Source organism: Formica exsecta, unplaced genomic scaffold (genome assembly GCF_003651465.1).
Source record: "Formica exsecta isolate Colony F162 unplaced genomic scaffold, ASM365146v1 scaffold882, whole genome shotgun sequence".
Lineage (NCBI taxonomy): Eukaryota > Metazoa > Arthropoda > Insecta > Hymenoptera > Formicidae > Formica > Formica exsecta.
In genome coordinates, this window is record NW_021853652.1 from 1,972 (window position 1) to 16,727 (window position 14,756).

The 14,756-nt window shown below is 32.2% G+C and overlaps 2 protein-coding genes and 1 pseudogene across 5 annotated transcripts; 1 reads left to right on the top strand and 2 right to left on the bottom strand.

Moving 5' to 3' along the window:
* Window positions 1-461: 461 nt before the first annotated feature.
* On the bottom strand, window positions 462-2,313 carry LOC115244922 (cyclin-dependent kinase 2-interacting protein-like). 2 transcript variants are annotated; one of them, XM_029822937.1, is made up of 4 exons: window positions 2,084-2,313; window positions 1,598-1,821; window positions 1,331-1,451; window positions 462-850 (listed from the first exon to the last, which is right to left on the bottom strand). In XM_029822937.1, exons 1-4 carry the CDS (start codon window positions 2,115-2,117, stop codon window positions 654-656), a joined length of 576 nt encoding a protein of 191 aa, XP_029678797.1. In that variant the 5' UTR covers window positions 2,118-2,313; the 3' UTR covers window positions 462-653. The 2 variants fall into 2 exon arrangements, with proteins under 2 accessions (XP_029678797.1, XP_029678798.1); XM_029822938.1 differs by having other exon boundaries at window positions 1,331-1,439; window positions 2,084-2,309.
* Window positions 2,314-6,892: 4,579 nt separating this feature from the next.
* On the top strand, window positions 6,893-8,685 carry LOC115244924 (annotated as a pseudogene).
* Window positions 8,686-9,198: 513 nt separating this feature from the next.
* On the bottom strand, window positions 9,199-14,603 carry LOC115244923. Of its 3 annotated transcripts, none has more exons than XM_029822939.1 (5): window positions 14,446-14,603; window positions 12,708-13,864; window positions 11,117-11,327; window positions 10,037-10,492; window positions 9,199-9,461 (listed from the first exon to the last, which is right to left on the bottom strand). In XM_029822939.1, exons 2-5 carry the CDS (start codon window positions 13,242-13,244, stop codon window positions 9,385-9,387), a joined length of 1,281 nt encoding a protein of 426 aa, XP_029678799.1. In that variant the 5' UTR covers window positions 13,245-13,864; window positions 14,446-14,603; the 3' UTR covers window positions 9,199-9,384. The 3 variants fall into 3 exon arrangements, with proteins under 3 accessions (XP_029678799.1, XP_029678800.1, XP_029678801.1); XM_029822940.1 differs by having other exon boundaries at window positions 9,199-9,460; window positions 10,036-10,492; window positions 12,708-14,006; XM_029822941.1 differs by lacking the exon at window positions 12,708-13,864 and having other exon boundaries at window positions 9,199-9,460; window positions 10,036-10,492.
* Window positions 14,604-14,756: the final 153 nt, after the last annotated feature.

Sequence of the window (14,756 nt, forward strand, 5' to 3'; positions counted from 1 at the left end):
TTCTCGCGTCCTAGCAACCACATATCAATGCCGTCCATATCAGGCCGTTTTTTCTCACCGCGTGGTAATACTCGCTCGAATTGGCCTATCTTTTTAAATTAATTTCTCAATAATTATTACGAAAATCGCAAAATGGTACAGGATTTTTCTTTTCAGTTTAACCCAATCTATCTCCACCTTTCGTTTGATTACTTACTTGTCAGACACCCTGTATATATAAAGTAATATTTGTAACTGCACTTTAGAAAACGTATATATGTTAAAAATATCTATTATATATTAGTAAAATAGTAAAAAATATCTAGTATATATTATATTATTATAAATACATATCTACGAAATGTTTTTGCATCTTTTTGTGCTGTTTAGGTGTATGTATATTCAAAAACATTTAATATAAAAATTAGGAGACTAATATCAATTAAAAATTAATATCAATTAAATATTCAATTTAATATTTGCTCAATTAATATTATTTAATTCTTCGACAACTTTTCTGTTATAGTATTTAGAATCGCAAACTTTGGGATATGCTGTATATACAATGCAATTTTTTTATTATTTAATCATGATTGTCTAATTTATTATTTTAATTCCTTAAATAATGACACATTAAGATAAAGGAAAATTAAATGCTACATTAGAAACTGTTATCATTGGTGACCAGTTTCAATAAACAATGAATTCAATAATAACGTTAAGTTTTCAGATAATAAAGGTTGATGTACCCATGCTGCAAGATAAAACATTTTCCAAGTTTCTGTATGATTGTGAGCAATATTTTCCAGTAAATTGCGTTTCAGTGTAGCTTCCTTATGATACATCTGATATATAGTTTCTGCTATCTCACCTAAAGAATTTGAAGCATATATAGTTAAATTATAACAATTTCATTAAATGATTAAATTATAATTAAAATATATCAGTTACTGTATATATTAAATATAAATATGAGATATTGCAAAGTTCCTGGATGCTGTACAACTGAAACTGCATCAATTCTTGCTTCAAATTCGGTAAGAGGGGTACAGAAATCCATAAAATGTTTAACGAACATTTGGGAAAACCTTGATGCACATTCTTTGTGAAAATCTGCCTTTATATTCATAATCATTTCAAAACCATAGATGATATATGTGATCCATTTACAAAAATGCACATGACAAGGAAACCTGTGCGTGCACCATCTTGCCAATTAATACACTGATACATCATAGATGTATGCTGCTTTGTCTAGTAAAAGATACTACAAGCAGTTTGAGCTGCATGCAGCGCCAATCCAGAAACTCTTATATTATAAAGTATATAATATAAGTTATAAATTCATTACCAAACTTGCTCATTGGCCATGTTAAAAACAACTTAGTTGTAGTTTCCTGTAAGACTGTTATGGCTATAAACTGATTTTTAATTTGCTCCAAGTTTGTAATTATGCCATCCTGTAAACAGATCTTTTCATTCATATTGAAAAATTTCTATTTATAGTTTTAGAAACATAACTTTAAAAAATTAAAACAAAAATAAAGTTAATTGACTTAAAACTTTAAAAGAGAATAGATAATATATAATTAAAAAATTAAAGAAAGTATATCCTTACTAGATTATTGCAAACATTTTCTAGCTTGTCGCACATATCTTGCAAAATCACAGAATAATTTTTGTCATGTTTTACTTGTATAATGTTTCTTAAATAAGTAACTCCTTTAATATGGAAACTATTCCATTGTTGTATATTTGCATAAATATCTGCGGCTAAATTGTATATAAAACGTTCAGTTCCTGTCAAATTTTTTCCTTGAAATGATTTATGTGAAGGTAATTCTGTAATAAATTTATTTTAATATAAAAGTATTAAAATTATTTATATAATGTAAAATTATTAAAAATAACACTTCTACTATAATTATTTCTTTTCATCAACATTTAACATTACACACTCTTAGTCCTATAACAAAGTTATAATAAAGATATCCAAAAAATCTCTTAACATAAATTTTTTATAACTCTATTTTATGTGTGTGTATATTGTATAAATTTAGAGTAAATATTATTGTGATTGTATCTGATTAAGAAGTAATCTTACTGATAGGAAGAAACATTTCTCTCTTCATCATCATAGTGAGGTTACAAGTATTCTGTTTCTTAAGCCTTGTGTCCACGATGCTAGAACTCGGTCCGACTTCTCGGACCGAGAAATGTGTAGCCAATCAATTTGCAACTTTTATAGAAAAGCGGCAATTTTATTGATCACACGTTTCTCGGACGGAGTTCCATCGTGGACACAAGGCATTGAACCATATACAGGCTGCGTTCCGATATTTAGGCCGGTATTCATAGGGTGCGTTCAAGAGACACAACCGTTGAGTAGCAATCAAACGTGATTGGTTCTTACTTCTAGATGCTGCGTTCCGATATTTAGGCCGGTATTCATAGGGTGCGTTCAGGAAACAACCGTTGAGTAGCAATCAAACGTGATTGGTTCTTACTTCTAGAACCAACAAATCAACGTCGAGGGTTGACAAGACGATGCTCAACAGTTGTGTTTCCTGAACGCGCCCATAGTCAGTTTTATAGTGAATATTGGAATCATAGATATATTACATATAGAGAGAGCTTTATCTATCTTCTAGAAGTCGATTGTATATCTTTAAAACGAAGTAAAAATTACAAAAGTTAACAGATTTACTTGATTTCGACAAATGAAATCGTCGATATTTTAGTGAATTTGCTCACTTCTGTAATTTTCACATCGTTTTAAGATACAAAAGGTTTGTTCGCGTTGGTTGAACTTTTTGCATTCAGTACCTTCGCTTTCACTCGATTCAACATCCAAATATGTATTTATCTCGTTTTCAGTGCAGAACTTTTTGGGAATTTCAAGCAACGCGAACAAACCTATAATGGGTGCTTTCCATTTAGTGACTCAAGTCGACGCAAGCATCATTCTATCTTTGTTGTTCATTGGTATTGAAAGAAGATAGAATGATACTTGTGTCGACTTGAGTCACTAAATAGAAAGCACCCAATCAACCCCAAGATTATATAAAGGAAGATTAAGGATTAAGGGCCAATTTCACCAAGTCCGCTTAGATCATGAAGTAAGAGAGAAGGAGATCGAACTTGATAGCGCGCGAGTGGAAAAAATGGCCCTGATTCGTGACCCCTAATTGAGAGGGAGTCCGCTGAAGGGAATAGTTTCTCATGGATGGACGCCATATTTAAAGCTAACCTAAAGCAGTGTCGTGGTCAGCTGTACATGTTGCATCGCTGCACATGTTTGTTGCTCCGATTTGCGATTATAAAGCCAAATAAACTGAGAGCATTAAAAAAGAGTTTCTTTTATTGTGTGCATTGTTATAACGTATTCCGACAGCGGGAAATGGAAAATATCCTCGTCGAAAGCAATAAAACAGAAAGGAAAGTAACAGAAGTAAAAAAGTAAACTTTTGATTAAGTAAAAGTGAATAATGCATAGTATTTTTTCAGTATAATGGAAGAAAACTCAAAGAATATAGAGCATGAGACAGATGAATTAAAATTCAAATATTTGCAAAGAAATTTGAATTTAGTCGAACGGCCTTCTTCGAATTGGGGATTTTCAAGAGGAAACGATACATTTTTTGGTTTTATGAAGGCAGAAAGTGATTTCAGTGTCAGAAAAAGAGTTGCTGTATTCCCAAATTTAATATTTATATTGATGACAAGATTATGCCCTTTTCAAAATATATAAAAGTAACAACCCAGCAAACACAGAATATAACTGCTATATAACATGGGAATAACATGTAATGTAACGGTTGTTATACCTAATTTATATTGGGATTATATAACTATATAAATTATACAATTATATAAATTATACAATTATACAAATAAAAGAAGACAATTGTACAAATGGAAAAAAAGAAATAAAGTTACAAGTTTATAATATATGTTATTTTTGGTTTTTTTTCTCTTTGTACTGTCACGCCAATTATTTAACATTTTTTCTGTGCGAGCTGTAAAAAGGCTTTTCTTTCTTGAAGCATCTTTTATTTTTCCTCCTTTGTTGGTGCATCCACGTATCCAACATGCCATTTTTTTGTCTTGTCTTTAAGAGAATACTTTCCAAAAAATATATTTCACACGTAAAAACGCGATGAAACACGTCTGCACAAAACTTAGGTAAAGTCGGGCTGGTCGGGTAAGGTTGATAATTGCAAATGGCATCTATCCATAAGAAACTATTCCTTTCAGCGGATTTCCTCCCTATTAGGTGCCACGAATCAGGACCACTTTTGTTTTACGGAGTTTGATCTCCTTCTCTCTTACTTCATGGCTTAGATGAACCGACGGGTAAAATTAGCAGGGGTCCAACTGAAATGATATGAATGCTTGGTTTTCCTTCACCTCTATTTTCTGTTGGCCACCCTGCTAATTTTAACCGTTGTTACGTCTCGACGATGCTCTTTTCTTACTATACCTCAGTTGGTGAGAAAAGGATAGCTCTCTATTTCTATCTAGGGCAACCTGCTTCCACCGGCTATACCTCAGGGACACCGAGAGCTAGGACTGATCTGGTGGATTCTAGGGGAATGACGTTAGGCACGGAACTAACCTTTTACTAGAGTGATTTTATTGGATGTTAGTCCTAGGGATATGAGCATGCGCAATTAAATATATTCAATTTTAAGGGTCTTCAGGGTTTTCAAGCAGGGCAATTAGTTGATCTATATTCAAATTGCCGTCTAGAAAATCAGTAATAAGTCTATTGATTAACGTTAAGATTTGCTCGCCCTCGCGGTTTACTATGGCTTGAATTTCCTCGTCAGTATACTCAGATAGCACACAGGACGTCTTATGGACATTTATTTTATGTCTATTTTACATCCGCACGTCCATGGACATGAAATGAACGTCCATCGTATATCTGATTTGTGACATCCATTAGTGGCCAATATTTGGACATTCATTGGACGTCTGGTCTCGGACGTCAAAGTTTAATGCGATTTTTCTTCTTTTGCTTTTTGATTCTCGGACAGTGTTGTTAGATGGATGAAGTTTTTCGTGCCATTTACAGTTACGTATATGTGATAGGTACCTCAGTTATTTTGACGGGATGTCGCAGAAGACAAGTTAAGTAGATACGTATTATAATATAAATAAATAAATTAACATAATTTATATACATCATTATTTTATCGTTTCTTTTTCATTGCTTTATGCGGGCTTTGTTTCTCTCACCTACTGTTCGCCCGTTTGCAAAAAAAAATTTACTGATGATTTTTTTCTCTACAATCAGTGGATAAAGTTAAGCAAAACACTGACAAATTGGAAATAACAAATCAGCATAATTTGAATAATAAGTTATTAGATAATGAACTAGTAACACGCTAGTGCATGCATTAGTGCACGCGCGCTGCGTTGTCAAGTTCGTATTTGGCGCTAAAAAACTTGACAAAGAATGCGACCAGTGATGCCACATTCTGTTGTCTATGCACGGAAGACGCGGCCGCACCGAAAGATAGACGGAAGGGATACGCACACAAAGATGAGCCACAGAGTTCTGTTACACGGCACCCTTAATCGGGTTTAATAACATCCGTTACATGTGCGATATTTCGAAACGCTGGGGATTTCGCAGTTGCGGGAAGATATTTTCGAAGAGCGATCATTGATGTGATTACACGAAAAAATGTAAGTACATTTCCTTTCTTACTTTTAAGTTTAGATTATAGGATCACAATTCATTTGTGTACTTATTAAACAATATTTCCATTCTTTCGTGATTCCAATAGAGACGCGATAAAGTTATTTGAGATATGTTTTACGTGTCTACATACCCAGACAGCACACAGATATCCGAAAAATATCCTACAAATATCCTTCAAGGATATTGAAATATCGCCATAAAATGTCCGTTTTATGTTCCTAAAATATATAATGGATGGCCATGGAATATCTAAATATGAAATTGGTGGATCCCTGACATGTCCAGAAGATATCCGATGGACGTCGAATGGACATAAATTTACAATAACAGATATACGAAACGACTTCATATGGACTTCATATAGACGTGAAACGAACGTGATAAAAAGGGAGATTACACTCGGATTTTTAATTTATATTAAAAAGATAAAATACATTTATATATATTTTTTTTAAACGTTACAATAAATAAAAGAAAATTTGTATTAAATCACATAAAATTTGTATTAAATCACATAAAATAAAAACTTAATGACATATTACAATCACATGATTGGCTGCAAAATAGAAAATTTCTTGAATCTCTAGAAATTAGCTAATTAATGCGCTTAAAAAGTTTGTCGTATGACAAATATAATATCACCTTGCGTGACGGAAATCGTCACGCGTCTCAAAATCTGAGTATATTTTGCGCATGCGCACTACAATTATAAAATAAACTTATTTTGCACGTAATTAAAAAATTTATTAATTCACAAACATAATATTGGTATATTTGTAAATCACAAACGATTTCCTGTCAATTACAGTTATCAGTTATCACAAAATCTGTTTATTACTAAAAAGTATCGGCCGGCTGACATCATGACTAAACTAAAATTGTTAATTACAAACAACATAATTTGTCACAAACGTTAAAAACAGACTCACAATCAATTACAAACGATTTACAAACGAAATACCACAGACTTCTATATAATACTAAATTGCTAACACGGCTATATTTCATATAAGAACATATGTGAAGCATGGGCAGCCATTTACAATTTGGTAGAATATCGATATGAATTCGATATTCGATCGATTTATGTCATTCAAACGTCATTTATTTATTTTTTAAACGTATACATTTAAAACATTTTAAAAGTAAAAATAAATTAAAAATATTAAGTGTATATATAGTGCATATATAAGAATAAAAATGCCAATGCCTTGCATCATACTTGGCTGTTCAAGTAAATATTCTAAAGGAAGAAATATCAATTTTTTTCAGTAAGTACATATAATCTGTTTCTCTTATTTTCTAGAAACTAACTATTTTTATGTGTTTAAATATGCATTAAATATTTAAATCAAAACTTTCATATGAAATATTGCAGCTTTCCCTTCAAAGATAAAAATCAATTGACAGCTTGGTTGAATGCAATAAACAAAATTGGGCTTCCAGTAAATATGTTACAATTTGTAATAAACATTTTACTGCAAATGATTATTTTCATGGTCCAGAAACTCAGAAGACATATTTAAAACCAACAGCAATACCTTCTATATTTCCTTCGTCCATAAAAATTAACAGAATAAATCAATGCAAAATCAGAAAAATAGATAATGAAAATAAGGAAAATGAGGTAGATAATATAGAAAAAAATAACATATTTTATGAAGAAAATTTTACAAATATTCATGTTGAGATAGAGAGTACAATAAATCGAAATATAAATGGTTCACATATTGATATCAAATCAGAAGATCATGAAAATGTACATACAATAATAGATATAATAGAGAAGCCAAATATATATAATGTAAATAGTAATATCATTCGGGAAGCATGTGATGTAGAACATACGACTGTAACAGGAGAGCCATACATACATAACATCTTCATCAATACATGAACCAATGCAAATTGAAAAAAAACCAAGTAAATGACTGTGATAATTTAGACTGTTCAAAGTTACAATGTATAAAAAATACACCTATTCCTACCGAGATAAATAATTTACGCCGTAAAGATTGCATGTTACTACAGAAACTCCGTAGAAGAAATACTGGTAAATATTTAGATTAACGTACCCACCTCCAATGACTTTGACCTTGACATATGTTGTCAAGGTCATTGTCCTGAGTAACATCCAAGAGGTTTTAGCCGTCGCTCGTTGTTCGTTAAAAAGTTATTAACAAAAAAAGTTTGAGAAATATAGCAGTTATTTTAAGTATTTAAATGTGGAAATAGCCCAGGGAGAAACGTAAAGTCGAATAGATGTAGAATAGACGTCTATTCGATATGTCTAAGATAGATCGATTTTCGCATCTAGATAAACGTCATTGTGGCCTCTTTTAGACATGTCTACTAGACGTCTTATAAATGTCTATAAAACCTCTTGTGTGAAGCCTGTATCAAATCATTAAAGATTGAGATTAAAAATTGAAATTTGACCAATTAGGACAAAAAAAATTTTAGCTTTTTTTATCCTAATTAATCAAATTCCAATTTTTAATCTTCAATCTTCGCGTAGTCTGAGACGAACTTAAACCAAAACGGATTCTTACATACAATAAGTTAATCCGAATCTTCAATATAGACATAATAAGCTTTTAACCTTTAGCTCTGTGCTCTAAATATTTTAGAATTTTTCGCACTGCGGCAAGAGCTGTAATTTGGACAGGTTACGATTTAGTACTTCACAGAAAATGTTGAAAAGCTGCAAATAATATCACAATTTTGAATCTACAGCTAAAGGCTAAAGGCTTATTACATTCATTGCAGACGTATTGTAGATTCGGACTTATGGCTATGGCACATAGAATGTCAACGCATTCCACGTGATAGTTAATCTTGCACTTCTATAAAAGAGACAAGTTAATCAACTTAAAAACTTATTTATTGATAAATAGTAATAGTGATATATAATTAAAAAAATACGAATATTTTTATTTATTCCTTTTTTTAGCATTTTACAGTCGTACAAAATAGGAAAAAAAACATTACATTTATATTGATTAAATTCATAAATGAAAAAATACGATTCTAAATCTAATTTAATTTTTTATTTAATTTTTTAACATCAAATCATCTTTTTAAATTAATAACAATTGATTTCGTAAAGAAAAGACGTACATGTTGGCCAAGAGTGGGATTCCTATCATTTACGCTCTTTTTATTTAATTAACATTTTTGATGTGTAAAATAATTATAAGATTAAAAATAATTGTTAGATTTATTTTATTTGTAATTTTTATACATTTTTATACGAGGATTGAATAGACGAGTACGCATATAATACGCAAGCCGCTACGTGTATTCTCGATATCGCAGCTATAGCTATAGCTATAGCTCGCGCTCGAGAAAGAAAGAAACAGCGCATTGTATATCTGTTCTCTTCTACTACCCTTTTCTGCTCGAGCGCCGAGCGCACACGTACAGGACTCGTTCCTTGTGTGCGCTATCCCCTCCACATGCGCTAGTAGCGGGCAGAAACCGCAGAGTTTGCATCATTGGTGTGAAGTCGGATTTGCTTTTATCATGAGTCACAATCAATTATTGAATCGGTGTTTCTGCAATTGAAACTCAGTTGTTAAAAACAAATATACGATTTCTCCGCAGAGGGTCCGCCTTATATCCCCGTTTGACCGCTTTCTACTTCCAGGTTGGCTCGCTCGACCTACGCCGCGTAGTGGCGTCGCCCGGAACTACGCGCGGACGCGCGAGCGCGTGGGCCGCCAAGTTGCGGGTGCACTATTGTATCGCGGATTGTGCTTAATGTGACCTGCGGCAGCCACAATATCCATTTGATTATTCGTGTTTATTTGGATTGAACAATATGGATTAGAATGTAATGATTTTAGATTGGAAATAATCCGCGAAAGCGATATTAAAACCGATTATAGTTCGTTCGGAATTAAAATCGATTACTTTTTAATCCGGGCGCGGATTGAACCGATTAAAACCGATTAAAACGGATTATGTTTTAATCGGTTTTAATCGACCATTTGCGGCAGGGTGTGTTATCATATCGTGTATAATAAGGTTTACTCTGTTCTTGTCGTAAATTTGCTATTATAGCGTGTATAACAAGATTTGCTACTAATTGGCGTAAAGTTTGTGTTACACCGTGAATTAGCATCATACGTGTTCTTCTATGCGTAAAATTTACGGGTAAGCTTTTTCCTATTATTTACAGCATCGTGAGACGAAAAATTTTGCCGTCGATTTGCTTCAAACTTTTTGACAAACCAAAACAAGACAAATGTTTGCTACAAAATTGTTGTCAAAATTAAAGCACACCTTGTCGCAAAGCTTTGGCAAAACGTGATTTTAACATTCTTGGCTATCTGGGCAACTTACGTATATTTTCCAAAGACATTGCTTTTTTTCGTTGCTGTGCCTTATCAGCTGCCTGCTGCCTGAGATTAATAATTTTGTGCAGTAACTTGTTCTGCCTAGTACCGGCTGTAATTGGTGCTGCTGAAGGTGGGATAGCTGTTTTGCTTTGTTTCTTGTTAGAAACAATTGTCAGCGGAGTAATATTCTCCTTTGAGGCAATATTTAAAGACTTCCTTAAAAAAGATAGACCAGCAGGAGGAGGTGGTGGAAGAGGAGCAGTTGGTATTTTTGACCTTGACTTATCCTGCTTGCACTTTTTAGTATCAGAGCTAGATGAATCATCGTCAGATGAGACTAGATTCATAAATCGCTTTCTTCTCATGCCTCTGCCCATTTGACAGCCTGAATCACTTTCATAGGCAGATGCAAACTCTTCAAAGCCCATTGCGACATTTCTGGCAGCAATATACGTTTCTGCGATAAATATAAGATAAAGTTGTTAGGAGTGCATAAGTTTCACTCACTCACTCATAGAACAAATTTAGAACATATTAAAATCTTATGGAATAAAGTAAGAAATAAAAAATTACTTCTTTTATTTTCTAAAAAAATATAGTGATGTCAGAAAGTTACACCAAATAAATGCAAATAAACAATTATAAATATTTAATTAGTTCATTGTGCTTCGATATTATTCAAGATGTCGTATTCAATAAAGAAAAAAATTATTTTGCTTTTCTAAACGTAATATTTCTGTATATTTATTTCAATGGATATAAGTAATATCTCTTAAAATCATTTGATAAATATGTCAGGTTACTCTTCTTGTTATATCTATTGATTTCAATAATAATCATAAGCTCAAATATCTGAATAAAATATTTTGAAGAAAAAGTAAAATTGCGATTTAAAACCCGGCACTTGGCGTGCCCGAATTTCCTCTATAAGAAATCAATTAAAAATATAATGTTCTATAAATTAACAGTTACAACTGATATATTCAGAAATTCATGTGTTTTAGTGCGATTCAAGCACGCTGAGAGCTTTTAAGTCTTAACTTTACTTTTTTCACATATCATACCATAATATAAAACATACCATAATATTTTTTAACTTCTACTTCTAATTGTGGCCAAGTTTCATTTGCTCTTGTCTCGGAACGCACTAACTTGCCCGCTATTGCATCATTCTTTGGCCAAAAAATTTTTTCACTCATATTTTTATCAATTTGTACTATCCATTTGGCCAGAGCAACCTCATAATAAAGGTCATCATCTTCCTGAGTTGGTAAAAATTTCACAACAATAAACTGCAACATAAAACAGTAAAATATAAAATAAATAAATAAATTACAAAAGCATTTTATAATAAAAAAATAAAGAACAGTATAGAAAGTTAATAAATACATAAGCAACTTTATGAATTTTTATCAATCACGCAATTTTGACAGGATTTATAAATACACAAATATAGAAAAATAGTAAAAGAAATGTTCCTGACTTGAATGCAATCCATTCTTCGACCGAATAAAAATAAACTGATTTGCTCTATTAAATAAATCTTAAAATTGTAAAAAAGAAACTAATATTATTTATGAAATTGCATACACAGATAACAACGTACAAGCAGCACATATGTGAGAAAGTAGAATATCACACAGACAGTTGGAACATCACAATAATGGCATAGTATGTAATAACGGAATACATAAAAAAAACTGCAGGTCATCAGGCATTAACCAACATTTGGCTTCTACATTTTCCACAGAAATGATACGTCTTACATTGTCCAAATTTGAAACTTTTAATATACCTAATGCTGAGGAAGGAAGTGGATAAGTGTAATAATCTTCCACTTGATGAAATTTGTTACCAATTAGAAGCACCGAATTGCCTCTTCTGATAATGTTAACAAGAACATAAATGTTTCCTTCAGATGTCCTAAAGCATGAATCTTTATGACCAATTTTCCATTTTACATTGCCAATAAACAAACAACGAAAATGAGAACCATTGATTCGTTCCTCTGTGTTTATGTACATCTGCGAGAGAGACAGAATTTTCTTACCTTCTGACAATTTGACTAATATTTTTCTTGTTCGCTCCAAATCACAATAGGCAACTTGATGCAAAGGTTTGTAACATGATTTCAAAGAACTTTTCAAGGATTTCAAAAAATTCTCGAACACAAATTCACTAAAATTGTCTAGTGGACCGTGATCTTTGCATTCTTGTGACAAATGACATAAAGAATGGATATTATATACAACAAACTTATTGCCATACAAAACTGCAGAATGCCGGATAAATATTAACAGCAATTCATGTGCATAATCACACATCGATTTCACTAGCACAGGACTACATAAAATGTACATGGCAGCTTGAGAAAGCAGATAATGTTTGTATACGTCTTCTTTCAGAACGTGTTTAAACACAAGAAGTCCATCATAAAGACATAAACATCGCTCCTCTGTGCCTTTATACATTTTCCAATAGTCCAGTGGTCTGGGTAGTCGATTAAAATCACTTGGACAGAAAGCAGCAAGAAATATAAGTAAATTAGAGGCTCTGTTTTTGTCATTTCGTGAAAGCTTCCAGGATCCATTCCACTCCATCCAGGTGGAAAGCAATCGTTTAAAGCCACCATGTCATACTAAATGAAAAGAATCAAGTCTGAATTGTGATACCATCTTTGCAATTCTAAGTAAAATAGTCACTCCAATGTGATGCAATTGATCATCTTGATTTCTAAAAGATTCATCTGTGCGTAGTGGGGCATCCAGATCCAAAAAGATCATACGATCAATGATATATTGTCCAACAACAGTACATTTTTCACATGCACCGTAACCATTATGACCTACACAACACTTCACAAGAGAGCGTGCAGGAGCATCCAAGAAAAAATTTCTTAAAATGGATGGATATCTGTCACCGTTGCGCATATATCTATGTTTTAAAAGGTATTCTACTTCAGCGACAAAATCATTCAGATAAGAGTGCACATCAATCGGATCCCATTCACCAACGTACAAACCAATCAGAAATGGATCGTTATCTGTGTGTACAAGACGACCCAACACTGGCCAAAATTTTAAACGTGTACTTTTTGTTACGGGCAACCCATCTATGTTAACATCAATAGTTATGTTACCATATTTGTCCAAATATTCATCCAACAACATTGCATCTAAATTTCTTACAATTCTTTTATACCACAACATTGATCCATCAGGAAGTATACAGACGTCAAGATGTTTGGGTGTACGCAGCAATGTCTTATAACTTTTTGGCAAAGTTGGAAAGACTGGGTTTAATCTAAATAACAAATTATCGAGCTTTTTCTTTGAGATATATCCATCATAAATAGCCCATTCTCTCAAATTTTCTGCAACATAGCCTTTTGCTCCTCAGTGTCAAAATGATTTTTATTTATATTTTCATCATAATCATCACTATCTTCTGAAGCATCATTTTCTTGGTCAGTTTCATCTTGCAATATAATTTCATCATCTTTATCATCTGACAAATCAAGCGCTTCAATTACATCTTGTTCATTATATATTCTTTGTTCCCTTCCATTTTCAGCGTTTTCCAAGATGGCTGCTTGAGAAATATTAATATCTTGTGCTTCATTTATTTCTGATATATTATCTGATATATTAATTCTAAGTGGACTTTTATCTGAGATAGAGTTCCCATCACTGATATGTACATTCATATACTCTTCGTCTGGAAAGATATTATTGGACGCAATAATTCTGTTTCTCAATCTCTCAATCGATGCTACTTTTGCAAGATTTTTTGTTGCTTGCTTTACTCTCTGCATGAGATGTTTCCGCAACTGTATGAAAACATATGCAATTTTCTGTTTTCCATTTTACTTTGTTAATATAAAATTTAATATTAAAATCCTCTTTTTATACGAATTTTTTATGATCATATTACAGCAATACTTCTTTGTATAAGTATTTTTTGTGTGTACACTATCAAAAGAGAGGTAACAATAATTCAGGAATAAGGATTACAAGTTTGAAAAAAAACAGTCAAACAAAGAGTTTGCTTCTACTATATAAACTAGACAACATTGTATAGAAACTATATGAAATTGTTAATATTCGATATAATGATCACTATATAATAATGTGCAACGCTTTAATAATGTCTTATGTATTATTAAAGCGTAACATATTGCAATAATATATTCTATGTCATAATAATGTGCTACTCTTTTATAATATCTTAAATATCATTAAAGTGCAGCACACTACAATGCTGTACTCTTTTTCATTTGCCTCTATAATATAACAATATAAAAGCACGGCAAGCACATTACAATGACACAGAGTATATAATTGTAATATATTGCACTTTAATAATACTTAAGAAATTACTAAAACATAGTACATTATAACGATACATTACCGGTTTTTCTTCATTCATAATGCCGCATTTATATTTATTCTTCTTGGATTTTCGGATATCCGAGACACACACAACAGCTTCTATTCACGATGTAAAATATCGAAATCAGCGACACAATCAGGATCAGACACGATTGAAAAACGGCTCTTGCACTTGCACATGTAGGGTTGGGCGATTTACAATCGATTAATCGATGTTCGATTCTTTTTTTATTACAACATCGATTATCTTTTGGACAGATATATCTAACAAAGGTTATTTGGGTTTAACTATACCCAGACAGCACAAAACGTCCTCAGGATCATCCTGAA

Bases quoted from the DNA above. Each gene is read 5' to 3' on its own strand.
- LOC115244922 (XM_029822937.1), bottom strand. From the start codon at position 2,117: ATGATGATGAAGAGAGAAATGTTTCTTCCTATCA. The intron at 1,822-2,083 runs GTAAGATTACTT...AATTTATTACAG, and splicing joins AGAAATGTTTCTTCCTATCA to AATTACCTTCACATAAATCA. The intron at 1,452-1,597 runs GTAAGGATATAC...ATGAATGAAAAG, and splicing joins AAAATGTTTGCAATAATCTA to ATCTGTTTACAGGATGGCAT.
- LOC115244923 (XM_029822939.1), bottom strand. From the start codon at position 13,244: ATGTTGTGGTATAAAAGAATTGTAAGAAATTTAGATGCAATGTTGTTG. The intron at 11,328-12,707 runs GTATCACAATTC...TTTATGTTGCAG, and splicing joins TACTTAGAATTGCAAAGATG to TTTATTGTTGTGAAATTTTT. The intron at 10,493-11,116 runs GTATGTTTTATA...TATTTATCGCAG, and splicing joins AGAAGTTAAAAAATATTATG to AAACGTATATTGCTGCCAGA.